The sequence below is a fragment of the Lissotriton helveticus genome, chromosome 2_2 (genome assembly GCF_964261635.1).
Source record: "Lissotriton helveticus chromosome 2_2, aLisHel1.1, whole genome shotgun sequence".
In the NCBI taxonomy this organism is placed as follows: Eukaryota; Metazoa; Chordata; class Amphibia; order Caudata; family Salamandridae; genus Lissotriton; species Lissotriton helveticus.
The window spans coordinates 416082399-416095820 of NC_136060.1; the positions used below are offsets into that span (position 1 = coordinate 416082399).

General features: G+C 46.9%; 1 protein-coding gene across 3 annotated transcripts in view; it reads right to left on the reverse strand.

Moving 5' to 3' along the window:
• Positions 1 to 13422, reverse strand: part of ST3GAL5 (ST3 beta-galactoside alpha-2,3-sialyltransferase 5) — a 442038-nt gene that overhangs the window by 14778 nt on the left and 413838 nt on the right. For all 3 annotated transcript variants that reach the window (XM_078678657.1, XM_078678658.1, XM_078678656.1), the window contains one exon: positions 5740 to 5926. In XM_078678657.1, the coding sequence (XP_078534783.1) occupies positions 5740 to 5926 (187 nt within the window). The remainder of the gene's footprint in view (positions 1 to 5739; positions 5927 to 13422) is intronic.

Here is a 13422-nt window from a genome sequence, read left to right on the forward strand (position 1 = left end):
TTCGAATACATGATGTAAATCTGAAAGTGCAACCTAACACCTCAGTTCATTGTAAAATCATTCATGGTTAGTTAACCGGCACGTTCTGTGAAAGCCTCTGACGTGAAAATGTCCTTTGCGCTCCTTTAATCTTTACTTGGTTCTTCCGACGGGGTGCTCTAACAGGGTTTGTAACGAAGGGAATGATTCATCTAAATTGAACCCGAAGCGCACCCTTTTTTTGTCTGGAAGGAGACTAGGAGGAGACGCAGTTTCTGGGTGTGTGTATGGAATTAGCCTTTAGGCAACCAAGAGGACATGCTTTACAACTGTAACTAATGGGATGTCATTTGTGGCATCGTGCTGCTCAGGTATCCATCAGGCACAAATTGTCTTAGTTTAGACCAAAGAAAGAACAGGATTTCACCCTAATGGATGGTGAATTTTCCATTCACATTGTAAAGCTATGAAAAATATCGGCGTTACAGAGGCATTGAAGACAAATGTTTCTTGTTTAACTGTAAAGGTTATAAAGCTTTTAAAAAACAATAGTCTGACAGCACAGACAGATTTCCAGTTTTTTCCCACCTCTGTGACTCGATTGAAAACTTTTTTAGTAGGGGGGACTGAACAAAAAATAACTTTTTGGTTGCTGCTAAAAGTTGACACGCCCCTCTGCACTGCTGTATTGCCTAGCTAAACACGAGTTGCAGTGCCGTCCATCGTCTTCAGAAGGATGAAAAGCTCAGTTAGCCCCCACAGCATTGCAAACCCTGAGCTTCACGCTGCATGCTGAGCTCTGTAGTACGTGCAATATCCTTGTGGTCTGTGCTATTGGATTCAGAAGGACAAGCAAAATTAGGTCTTTCAACCTCTATCAAACCCCAACAGTCGTGCGTGTTCTCTATTTCTTTGATCTCTGCAGCAGGAGCTTAGAATAATTTCTCTCTCTAATGTCTGGGGCAATCACGCACAGCCATAGCCTCGAAACGCTTTGGAGGCAGAGGGTGAAACTGCCAATTGTGCTGCGGATCTGAAGAACATGTTACTTACCTTCTGTAATTGCCTTATCTGGTAAACGAGATCTTGCTGCAGATTCCTTACCTTAGAATTTTCCCTAGGCACCAGACTGGAGCCAGAATTTCTTTTCCAGGAGTAACTATGCACGTCGCTAAATAGCATTGCGCGACTCCGTAGTGACGTCAACCACCAGATGTGATATCGAGGAAGTCCATATATAGCTCATCCTGACGCACTGACGTCCGTTTCTTCAGTGACTACATTCAGCGCCAAAACACAGAGCCAGTTACAGAAACTGGCCATGGAAAGAGTGTGTCAATAAAGAGATACATCTCTCTCTCTCTCACAATACAGACATATCAGCAAGGACGAGAATTCCAATATCAATTAGGAGGAATATCCGAATATCAAGCAGTTAATTGTAGGTAGGAATAAATCAGTTTGAAGAACCGGGACGATCCTGTTTCTGCCGGATAAGACATTACCGAAGGTAGGTAACTTGTTCATATGATAGAGACATCTAGCCGCATATTCCTTGCCTTAGAATTAGATACCAAAGCACAATCATCCCTGGAGGAGGGCCTGCGAAATGATTAGATCAAAATCCTCGAGTAGAACTAGCCGGTGTATAGCTGGAGCATAAGAAGATGGAAGAGACTGGCCGCTCTAAGGCAGGAAGGGGAGAAATTGCTCTGCAGCTCAAACACTGTGGTAGGAGCCACAGGTAACAAAAGCAGAAGATAGAAAAAGCTGTACTCCAGGCAGAGGAAGAGAAATGTGTCTGAAGACAACATTCCACCTTAACCTCAAACAAATGTCCCGGCACGACAGAACCTGAAACATGGCCGGCTGCGTGGAAGGAAACCCAGGACAGAAGGCAACCCTACTCAGCCATAACTCCTTGCTGTAGGAAAACGTTATCATAGCCAAACGGTTTAGTTAAAACGGAAAGAAGGGAAACCATAACCCATGCACAAGGAAGAGCATGGAGCAATACTCTAACAAGGAGACTGCAAGCACAACAGCTGTCCAGATGCAGAAACTACCAGAGACAGAGGTAGTAGCTCTGGAAGAACCCATAAGATAATCATATGGGGAAAAGAATGAGAACACTGGTAATTGTAAGAGAAGAAGGAAGGATATATATATATATATATATATATATATATATATATATATACACACACATAAATACATAAGTAAACATACACACATATACATAATATATATAATATATATATAGACAAACACAGATATTTATTTTTTATTTTGTAAGTATAATATAGATAATAAATACATTTGGGCAAGGTCTCAATTAAAACACGATAATGTCACAGACGACAAGAGTACTAGGCCGAAAAGAGTAATGCAACTGGAAAGAAAAGGTAAAGTGTAAGAAGCCTCACACACACAGAAGGAAAGGAATGTCTGCTGACATAGGAAAACAAGGCCAACTGACTGGTGGAGCTGCAACAGGCCTAGAGGATTATCTTGTGATGGAAGAATGCAGGTTAAAAAACCTCTCTAGAGAGAATTCAAGACCTGCATTCGTGTTCATGTATTACTAACACCCTGAAGATTAGAATATGAATGCCTCAGAAACATCCAATAGTAAGTTAGTCAGACAGAGAAGGACCTGGCTGGGGTATCTAAGAGAGAAGGTACATCAACGTACAAGGACAAAGAACCTAAGAAGCAGAAGTGTGAATAATAGCATGCAAGAAAAGATTAAGCCAAAAGGGTAAAGAACATACAAGAATACAAGTATGGAGTCCAGGAAAGAACATCTCTACATGAGACTTAGAACAGAAATAATGAAGGAAGTCTAAATCTATCAAAAGAAAATCCTGAAGGAATACCACAAATGGAGATTGCAAAAAGCCTTCAATTTACCACCATTTATAAAGAAAAAAACTTCCTCAGCTTCCAAATAGAAGGCACTCGCAAGAGGAGAGCGCAAATTCAAAGAACGACTGGTACACCCAACGCTGAATGGGCTAGACGCACAAGTACGTTCTGTGTAGGAACAGGAGAAAATCAAGAAGAAATGAGCGGTCAAAAAGAGGACCCAAGTTCCTGGTGAACCACTCAGAGAAAGAAAGCCAAGGGTCAAAGACTCTCGCTAAAAGAGATTAACAACAGCTACCCCACAGAAGAAGTATAAGGTGAGGGCTGAAGAATAAGGAGTTAGGCGAAAGCAGACCTCGAAGAGCGGTGTGGTAACAGGAATGGACAAGGCAAGTCCCCAAAGCGAAAAGATGGACATCGGTCTGCAGCGATGAAACAGACAAATTGGACCAAGGGTGATGGAACAAGAGAGCAGGCCCTTGAAATGATCGCCTCACATGGGGAGTCGGAGCAACTGTCACATCACACTCCTGAGTCATGGTGCTTTCCCCAGCCGCCACACACAGAGTCAGGGTCCGTGGCAGACATTTGTCGACTACAGGACCAACAAGGCTTGAACCTAGAGGACATAAGGAACTGCTAACCGGATCAGTGTTGAAGGCGCGGAAAAGAAAAAACGGATGTCAGAGCGTCGGGAGGGGCAATATATGGACTCCCGTGACGTCACATCAGATAGTCGACGTCACTATGAGGAAGCGCAACATCATCTACCAACACGCAGAGGTATTGATGGAAATTCTGGATCTAGGGGAGAATTCTAAGGTAATGAATCTGCGGGTAGATGTCTCGATCAGACAGTCTCAGCCTTGCAATCACCAGTCTTTCCATTTACAAGGTCCCTAGACCCTGCAATTCCCTTCTGAAGATCCCTGCCCTTTTTCACCATCTTTACACTAAGCATCCTCAATGCCTGTGGTTAGAGTGTAGGATGAAGTTTAACACTGCTGATTGAAAAAATGCAGGGCTGGCCAGTGCAGACAAAGCTCCTGTCCGGATCAGGTTGCCATCAGGCATCACATGGTCTCTGAGAGCGTACGAGGCTATGCGGTGATCTTAGTGTGTAAAAATAAATTAATAAATAAAAAACAGACCATGCCCGAGCTTACCCCTCCTCCCAGCCACCCGGCTCAATGCATCTGAAATGTATCTGAGAGATGCTGCTGCAGCCCAGCCCTGCATGGCTCAGAAGTGATAGACGTACTGACAATGGCCAAACTGTGAAGAGAGACAGCCCAGACGTAAACCACTTTGCAGCAGTGACTGAGAACACAGATATGTGATTCATTAGACACCCTGGAGGAGAACGATGCATCTGCTCTCTGCTGTCATCTGAAGGATGCATTCCAGCGACACAACAAGTTAGGAGGGCGGGGGAAGCAGGAGCTACCGAGAGGGCTGCGAGACGGCGGAAGGTCACATAGACAATCATGGAGCTGAGGAGAAACAAGGGGAGTGGAAAGAATAGTGGGTGGAATGGGATAAGAAATTGGACAGAATGCAGATCTAAACGGACTGGAAGAGGAACAAGTAGGAGCAACGGGAGAGGTTTGGGGATCAGCAGCGCTGTGCGTGCAGCAGGGGAGAAACAAGCCTAACAAGCAGGAGGCAGCTGCAGCGCGAGGAGAGGAAGGGAAGGAGAGTTTGCATGTGTAAAGAGCTGTTCAGACTTAAAAAAAAAAAATCCTGAGCCAAAAGTAAAATAGGAAAAAAACAGAAGATGACAAGTCATGGGGTTATGATCCAGGGGAGTGATCGAGCTCCATAAAGTAGGGACCAGGAAGATGAATTACCCACTGACAATCAAGGAATTTTAAATGACAAGCAATTAGACAGATGAAACGATGGGCAGATTCCAAGCCCACAAAGTACATACAACAGATCATCCTGACCGAACAAGCGCCGTCTAGGCTCGACCTAAAAATGAACTGTTAATGTAAGGCAATCAAAAGACTGCTGGAATCCCAACATGCAGCACAGAGACATTCCCTCTGTTCATTTTGGTCTGCTGAAGGACAGAGCATCTCGCATGCACATCACTGCTTCCACAACTGTGGCTCCTTCGAGCAGGAGGGATGGTTGTTTATGAATTTATTGAAGATACCTGTGGCAGAGGACTGGTATAATACGCATGCAATATTATTGGAGATGCATCTCTGACTAATGTTCTGTACCGTTCTCTCTTTACAGTACCGGAAGTATATTCACCATTTTTTAGGAATCTCAGCTTGCTACCTTTGAAACTTTAGGCTTCTGTGATGAAGAGTTCTGTACATCCCAGATGGAAAATACTTTAAGTGGAGAACACAAACCAAAGTTGCCCACGTGCTTTCAGTCCTATGGAAAGTGCTAAATATTGTTATCAAAAACTATTAAGAGCTGTTAACATTCTGTCTGCTTTGACCGACGGCAGAATCCCCCACTCTCCGCATGAATTGTGGGAACTATGTCACGATGCAGTAAAAGGACACTTTCTGAAAAATAATTAAATGCACTAAGAGAGATGGCTAGACAACCGCAGTAAAGAAGCCGGGAAATGTTTTTATGGAGAATTAAATACAGCTGAATAGAAAATATTCACTTGGAAATGAGAAACAGATCCATCTGGCTGGAAACAAGTATAAGCATGCCTAGAGTTGGAAATATAATATACATCAAAAAAAGTATTAACTCACTTCATATTTTTTCTCCATTAGCCCTTGCATAAGCCTGCATACGGTATTATAAAGCATAGTATTTTTAAAACAGAAGACAAATAGAAAAATATGACATGCCGCATAATCGTGTTTGTAAAGTGTACTCTTGTGGATGAAATGTTCAGACTTGATAACTTACCAGCGATTCATTTTTCAGCATTGCTTGAAGCCAGTGGAAGTCCACGCTTTTAAAGAAGACCGCAACAAACAGGCCATTGTGGTGATACTCCTGCTCCGACATTGGGGCTCCTTCCGGGTAGGTCATCCTTATAGTCGTTTTGTTGCCAACGTCTTTGGTGAAGCCATGGACAGGCGCACTGTTCAACCTGAAAGACAATGAGGCGCATGAAATGTAACAGGAAAATGCGACTATTTACAGCGGTAAAGATGATCTCCATGCATTGGCGTGAAGATACACCTATTGTCTCACAACAACAATGGCCAATAAATCCAACTCATTTGGATATTTTCCACACCCATCCGTCCCACTAGGTTGTTACATGGTTTCTTTCTAGGGAGCCCAACAGGCACTGACATCCAATACATCTGTAGTACGTATTGTAAATAGGAATGTTGAAATAGGAAAACTGAACTAAGTGCAAAAACTACATTTTACACACAAAAATGCACAAGTCTTGGAGCTGCAGGTGCTCCCATTTCCTAATCTCCAAACTACTTGGATCTTGCATGTCTGAAGAGAACCTACACGGAGGTCCCTGAAGATGTTCTGGGAGAGCCTGGTGCCCTGCAACACCTCTGTTTTAAAGGACCACAAACGTACCAGCAGACAGGCATGGTCAGCACTCCCATCTTGTTTACATAAAATGCTAGGGATTCTGCCCCACATGCTAGGGACATTTACCTTTACAATACACAGATTCATTTCTATGAGAGTCATTCACAGATTTACCTGCCTCAGACATGGTAGTGGCCCGACTATTCTAGACTGGGTGGCCACTCAGCCACCATTCTTGACAGAGTAGCCGCTCTAATGTGGTAAACCCTACAGCGGAGACATCAAGAGCAGACGCCATGGAGGCAACTCCTACTGGTGGTGGTTCGACCTCCAAAAGGTATAGATGGATGATAAGCAACTGCTTTGCTAAATCTTGGTTACTGCTCTCCTCCAGATCAAGCCTTTATCAACAACATTTCAAGTCGCAATGTCTGCAGCCACCAGTTATTCTGCTACTGTAATTAGTGATATGTTTAGGAGTTACTGTACGCACATACCTATGCGGACTGATTACCACTTGAAACAGGCATCAGAGTAAGCCTAGCCAAGGCATATTGATATGTTAGTAAAATGATGGCTATGAGCAGCAAGAAGACCCCTTTCACTCACATCTCAATATCAGGTCAGGTAAGGATGAGCAAAACAGATGTCAGATTCAAATATCATGCAAAATATGTCATGCAAATCTAAGAAGGCAGCAAGGCAGGAGCTTCCATTCTGTACAGAGCTCTGAACACTAACTATTTCTCACTAGTTCTCAGAACCTAAAAGAATTCTCACTACAACCCAGAAGTGGTGGCGCACCAAGTTACCTGTTTATGTAGATGAGCCTGTGCGGAAGGCAGATATGCTGTGAAAGCGAGTAACCTCAATGACTGAACTATGCATCAATACCATTTACGTTCACTTTCTCTGGGACAGAACTCACTGGGTAAAGCACTCCGTGATGCTTCATGTTTTAAAAAGGTGTAAACATGAATAAACAGTTTTATTAGTAAGAAAGTAACAAGGAAATAAATAGCATTGCTTATGTATTTTAGTTTGATCCCATTAATTTATTTAGAAGTTTTCTATAGCGCTAACAAGACCCGAAGGTAGCAGAGCGCTTTACAGTAACAGGTGTGACAGGGTGAACAACAAGACATGTAACAAGTAGAGGCAGTCCAATATTGGGGGAGGGAAAGTGCGTAACAGTGGGACTTTTGGTATAAGGATACATAGCAACACATAGTTCAGTGGGAGATCCTGGTTATCTGGGACCTAGGGAGCGGATGAGGAACAAGGATTTGAGTTGGTTCTTGAATTCCGCATAGGACGGTAGAGTTCTGATATGTGGAGGGATAGAGTTCCATATTTTGGGGGCATTTCCAGTGAAGGAGCAGTCCGCAGTTTTCTTCTTTCTGGTTTTTGGAAGGATGAGCAGCAGGGAGTTGGAGCTTCTCAAATATCTGCTTTGGCCTGCTTTTTTGAGCTTGGTTGCCAGGTACTCCGGTTTACCGGTGTGGAGGGCTTTGTGGGTTAGGCAGGCCGTTCTGAAGGAGCTACGCATTTCCACCGGAAGCCATTCAAGTTCTTTGAGTGCTGGGGAGATGTGGTCGAATTTTTTGCATCCTGTGATCATTCTTGCTGCCGCATGTAGTGTTGTTTTTAGTGGCGCCAAGTGTGATTTGGGGATACCTGTAAGGATTGAATTCCCATAGTCCAGTCTAGATAGGACTAGAGATTGTGTAGCTAGTTTAAGATCCTTGTTGGGAATGAAAGGTTTGATTTTGTTCAGCAGTCTGAGGTTGAAGAAGGCACTTTTTGCCGAGTTCTTGATGTGGTTTGTCAAGGTGAGTTTGGGGTCTAGGGTGAAACCCAGAGATTTGACGGAGTCCGTTGGCGTGAGAGAACCTTTAAGAGCATCGATCGACTTCAGCCACTCTGTGACTTGAGGGTTGTCTTCTTTGTTTGATATGAGAAGGGTTTCGGTCTTGTCGGGATTGAGTTTCAGGTGGTTTTTTGTCAGCCAATCTTGAACATCTTTTAAGACAGCATTTAGTCTATGGATGTCGTTGGGTGAAGAGGTTTCCAGGTAGATCTGCGTGTCATCCGCGTAGAGGTGGAAGAGGATGTTGGCATTCCTGAGTAGTTTGGCGAGCGGTTCCATATAGATGTTGAAGAGCTGAGGAGAAAGTACTGATCCTTGGGGGACACCCTTGTTGACTTGCTGTGTTTCGGAGGTGAAGTTCTTCAGTTTTATTATTTGCGAGCGGTTGTGGAGAAAGGAAGAAAACCAGTCAAGAACTACCTCGCCGAGGCCGGCTCTTACTTGCAGAGTTTTGATGAGGAGCTTATGGTCTACCGTGTCGAACGCTGCGGATAGATCGAGGAGTATGAGAAGGCAGCACTTGTCAGCGTCAAGAGAACCGTGAATGTCGTCTATGATGTTCAGCATTGCGGTTTCTGTGCTACGACCTTGTCTGAAGCCAGATTGGAGGGGGTCCAGGAGATTGATGTTATCCAGGTGATGAGTTAGTTGCAGGAGCACGCAGCGTTCCATTGTTTTGGCGAGTAGAGGGAGGTTGGATATCGGTCTGAAATTGTTCAAGTCTGTAGAGTCAAGGCCGGGTTTTTTCAGCAAAGGAGTGACTTGTCCCATTTTTAGACAGTCGGGGACCACTCCGCTTTGTAGGGAGCTGTTTATGATTTTGCCCCATATTGGTGCTAAGGTGAGCTTCATTTTTTTGACAAGTGAGGGGGGAATGGGGTCTGAGATGTGAGCTGATGGTTTGGAGGTCGAGATTAGCGAGATTATCTCCGTTTCCTGCACGTGGCGAAAGCTTAGCCAAGGTAGGGGAGGGGGGCCGGAAGGGAGGGCCTGAGGGATGGTCGTGTTGCTGATGTCTAGAGAAAGTTCGATTTTTAGGACCTTGTCGTTGAAGAAGCTTGCGAAGTTGTCGCATAGTTCTTTGGACGCCTGCAGGGGAGAGGGCAGAGGCTTGGATGTTTGGTGTCTGATTATGCTGTAGAGTTCCTTAGGTCTGTTTTTGGAGTTGGCAAGTGCCTCTCGGAAGAAGTTGGATTTCTTGTTTTTGATATGGTTGTTATACTTCTTTCGGGCTGTTTTTAATTGTAGGCGAAGGAAGGTTGTTGGGTTGTTTCTCCACTTTCTTTCTTTGGCTCTCAATGATCTTCTTTCTGCGTTGAGGTCCGAATTGAACCAGGTTCTGGACGGGGTGGTACGGCTTCTTTTGAGCTTTGGAGGAGCTAGATTATCGAGAATGGAGACTAGCTCAGAGTTGTACTGGTCAATGAGATCGTTGGTCGAAAGGTGTGGAGAGTTGTCTGGGAGAAGTGAGCTTAGCTGCCCTTCTAGAATGTCTAGGGGGACTTGAGAGAGGTTTCTTGACCATTTGGGTGGGTCTTGGGGAGGTTTGAACGGGATGATGGGGTGATTAATGTGAAATAGGATCATATGATGATCTGACCAGTCAACGGGGAGTATGTGGTTGATCGTGATTGAATTCTTTTGTGCAATGATGGCGTCCAGTGTGGCTCCTTTGTAGTGTGTCTCCTCGGTGCAATGTTGAGTGAGGTTGTTATCTGCGAGGAGGTTGGATAGCGATCTAATTAGAGGGTTGCGGGTTTCATTCCATCGGAGATTTAGGTCACCAAGAGTTAGGTTTTTGGAATCACCGAGAGCGTCTTGAGCGATCAGGTTGGATAGTTGGTCTCCAAACTCATTGTTTCTGCCCGGGGGGTGGTAGAGTAGATGGCAAAATAGAGAATCATTGTCTTTGGTTTTGATGGAAACGGATAGACATTCAAATGAGTTGTATTCAAAGGGGGAGGTTTCTGTGATGATCCAGCTGTCCTTGTGGATGATAGCAACTCCACCTCCTCGTTGTTCTATCCTGTCTTTGGAGATGAGGGAGAATCCCGGAGGAACCAGCATGTCTAGGCAGGGGGGAGATGACTTATTTAGCCAGGTCTCAGTGAGGAACGCAACATCTATGTCGTGTGTGAGGATGGCTTCAGCTATGTCCGTTGCATGTAATGAGGCCGATCTGCAGTTGATAAGGAGGCAGTTGGTGATTCTCTCCTGCATGCTGGTTGGTTTGTCTTTAGCTTCTCTGGGTATGGCGGTGAGGACAGGTAATCTTTGTCGTTTGAGGGTGAGTTGATCTTTCCGATAACCAGTGATTACTTGGATTTTAGATTTAGGTGAGACTGAGATGGGAGAGTCGTAGGACCTGGCTAGTAATGTTGCTTCTCTGTCTGACATAGGCGCTTCTGATCTGAGTGGTCTAGTGGTCAGGTGTTTAGAGCAAGGTGGGATGTGAGATGAGGTAGTGGTCGGGGGCCTAGTCCATGGGGCTCTGGAGAGTTCAGGTTTCTTGGGACTGGAAGCCAGGCTCTTGGGATAGGGATCGATCGGGTGAGCGTTGAGGGCTCCTGTGGGCCCCTGGGTGATGCTGTCGTTGGCGAGGAGGGGCGATTGGGGAGGGGTATTGGGATGTTTGGAGGGATTATATTGTGCATTTTGGGGTACTGTGGGTCCCTGGGTGGTGTTGTCGTTGGCTAGGAGAGGCGTTCGGGGAGGGAGTTTAGGGGGAATACAGGCTATACCGAGGTTGAGGAGTATTTCAATTAGGCCTTGGGTGATGGAGTCGACCTGTTTTTCCAAGGCTGTGAGCCGCTTAGTAGTGGAATCAATGGGGGGGTTGTGGGCAACTGCAGTGGGGCCGAGCGTGTTGTAGTGCGAGGGAGTGGGTTGGGAGATAGGGATCGGGGTAGAGGGCGGGGGTTGTGTGGGAAGAGGGCTGGGTGAGATATTGGACATGGGCGGGAAGGGGGGAGGGTCAGGAGGAGGATAAGACGGGGGACGTTTGAGAGTGGGGGGGATATTCGAGGGGAGGCTCGTTGGCTGTGAGCTGCCAGTTGACCGGGGGGTGATTGTCCTCGGAGGTGGGAGAGTGGGGGGGATATTCGAGGGGAGGCTCGTTGGCTGTGAGCTGCCGGTTGACCGGGGGGTGATTGTCCTCGGTGGTGGGCGGTAGCTATGGGGGGAGAGGTGGTAAGGGGGGGTGGAGGAGGGTGAGAGTTGGCTTTCCTGTAGGTTGTGGATGGGTGGGCGTGGGGGGTGGGATGTGGCGGGTTGGGAGGGAGCCTGACGGGCTGTATGTGGATCGAGGGGGGTCATGTCGCGGTCTTCTCTGTCTGTAGAGGGAGTGGACGGTGAGGGTGTAGATGCGAGGTGCGGCGGGGAAGGGAGGGCTGACTTGAGGGAGGGGAATAAGGAGTCAAAAGCTTCCAGGTTATCATTGTTGGCTTGTATGAGGACTGTGCCATTGGTGAAGATAGTCACGGTAGTATAGCCCTTGCCAACTGATCTGAATGGAAGAATCGTAGTTAGTTTGCAGCTGTGAGCAGTGGAGGTGGTTTTGGCGATGAACATCCGCGTTCTAATTGTGAAAACCCAATATTCGGGTCTTTCTGTGTGGAATATTAGGTCCATCTTCATCGGTCCTACGGAGGTCGAGTGGTAGATGTCAGTGATTAGGGTTTCTTCATGTTTGCGGATGAGTTTTTGCTTGACAGTGCGTCGAAGCTTTGTAGAGAGGAGGGGGGGGAAGATGATGGTGTAAGAGTTCCGACTGTGAGGTTTGAGGTGGGCAAGTGTTACTGGCGGAGGAGGGGGAGGTTGGTCCCGGGCCATGGTGAGGATAGAAGAGGGGGGAGAGTCTGGTGAATTGAGATGTGCAGCTAGGAGCTTAGGAGGCCCAGGGTGACGAGCCGAGGTGTTCCCGTAGAGTGTTGAGGTTGATGTTCCAGGCCGATGGCGAGAGTCTTAAAGCCCGTGTGGTACTGCTAAGGAGTTTGCGGTGATCGGTTCCAGTTGGTAGTTAGACCTTTGTAGGCTAGCGTCTTGAGAATGGAGTGAGAATGGGGGCTCTGATCAGGAGAGGACATGCAGAAAGCCTCCCAGACGTACACACCAACAGCCAGCTCCGTGAGGGATCTGGTCTAACGCAGTTCTAGGTTGCTTGTTAATAAGCTCTAACAGCCATGATCATTCTGATAGAATTGTACCCTGTCTGGCGTGAAGGTAAGGAGTTTAGGTCTGCAGGACCTCCTTGGTCATTTTTGAAGGAGTGGTTGAGGATAGAGGGAGAGGTCTTCCGTTGACCCCCTGTTAAATGCCCCTCATGAGTTTCACAGTCATAACTCACTGTGAGGTCAGGCGATGTCTTCTTTGGCCGCCATTTTAGGGTCAGGCACAGGGTCGGTGGCGGTGGGCAGCAAAGGGAGCCTATGGAAGACTATTTGTTGCACTAGGGGTGGATAGGGCTGTAGCATGGCGCCCCCGCCATGGTCGTTACCTTTTTTAATGTCTCGGGTGGCTCCGGGGTATGTTCAAGTCAGGCGGCGTCTACTATGGCCGCCATTTTGGAGACAGGCGTGGCGTCAGAGGCGAGGATGAGCTTGCTGCTGCGTTGATGGCGCTGGTGATTTGGTCTAAGGGTCGAGGCTGTGGCTTGGAGCTCGTTTGGCCGTCCATGCGCTTACAGGCTAAGAGAGAGCGGCTCCGTAGGAGGCTCCGGTCAGGCGATGTCTTTGTTGGCCGCCATTTTGGGGACAGGCGCAGGGAAATTACCGGAGGCAGGAGTCACGGGGCTCCGATCCTGAATTAAAGTCCTGGGTTGATGGGCGGGTTTGCGGAGTTCTTCAATCCGGTGGCGCTGGTGCTGGAAAGCTGGGTTCAGCGCTCATCTGCAACAAGAGGGTGAGTGTCCTGGGGTCGCAAAGGAGGGCAGAGGGGGCGCCGATCACTGCAGAGCGAGATCGGCGGCTGGACTCTGCTCTCCTTAGGCGGGACAGGCTTCACTTATCCCTCAAAGTGCCTCGGTCATCGAATCCCGGTGTTGGGCAGCGCTAGTGGGGGGCTCTGTTTAAGATGTTTTTTGCAGAGCCGGGAGCTCGGTTTCAGAGCCCACCACCCCTGCGGCCATCATTAATGCACAGCATTAAACATAACTCGCTGAAGTGGCAGAATTTCGACCTCATCCCATCCTTTTTGCAGGTCAAGGATCAATAATGTGG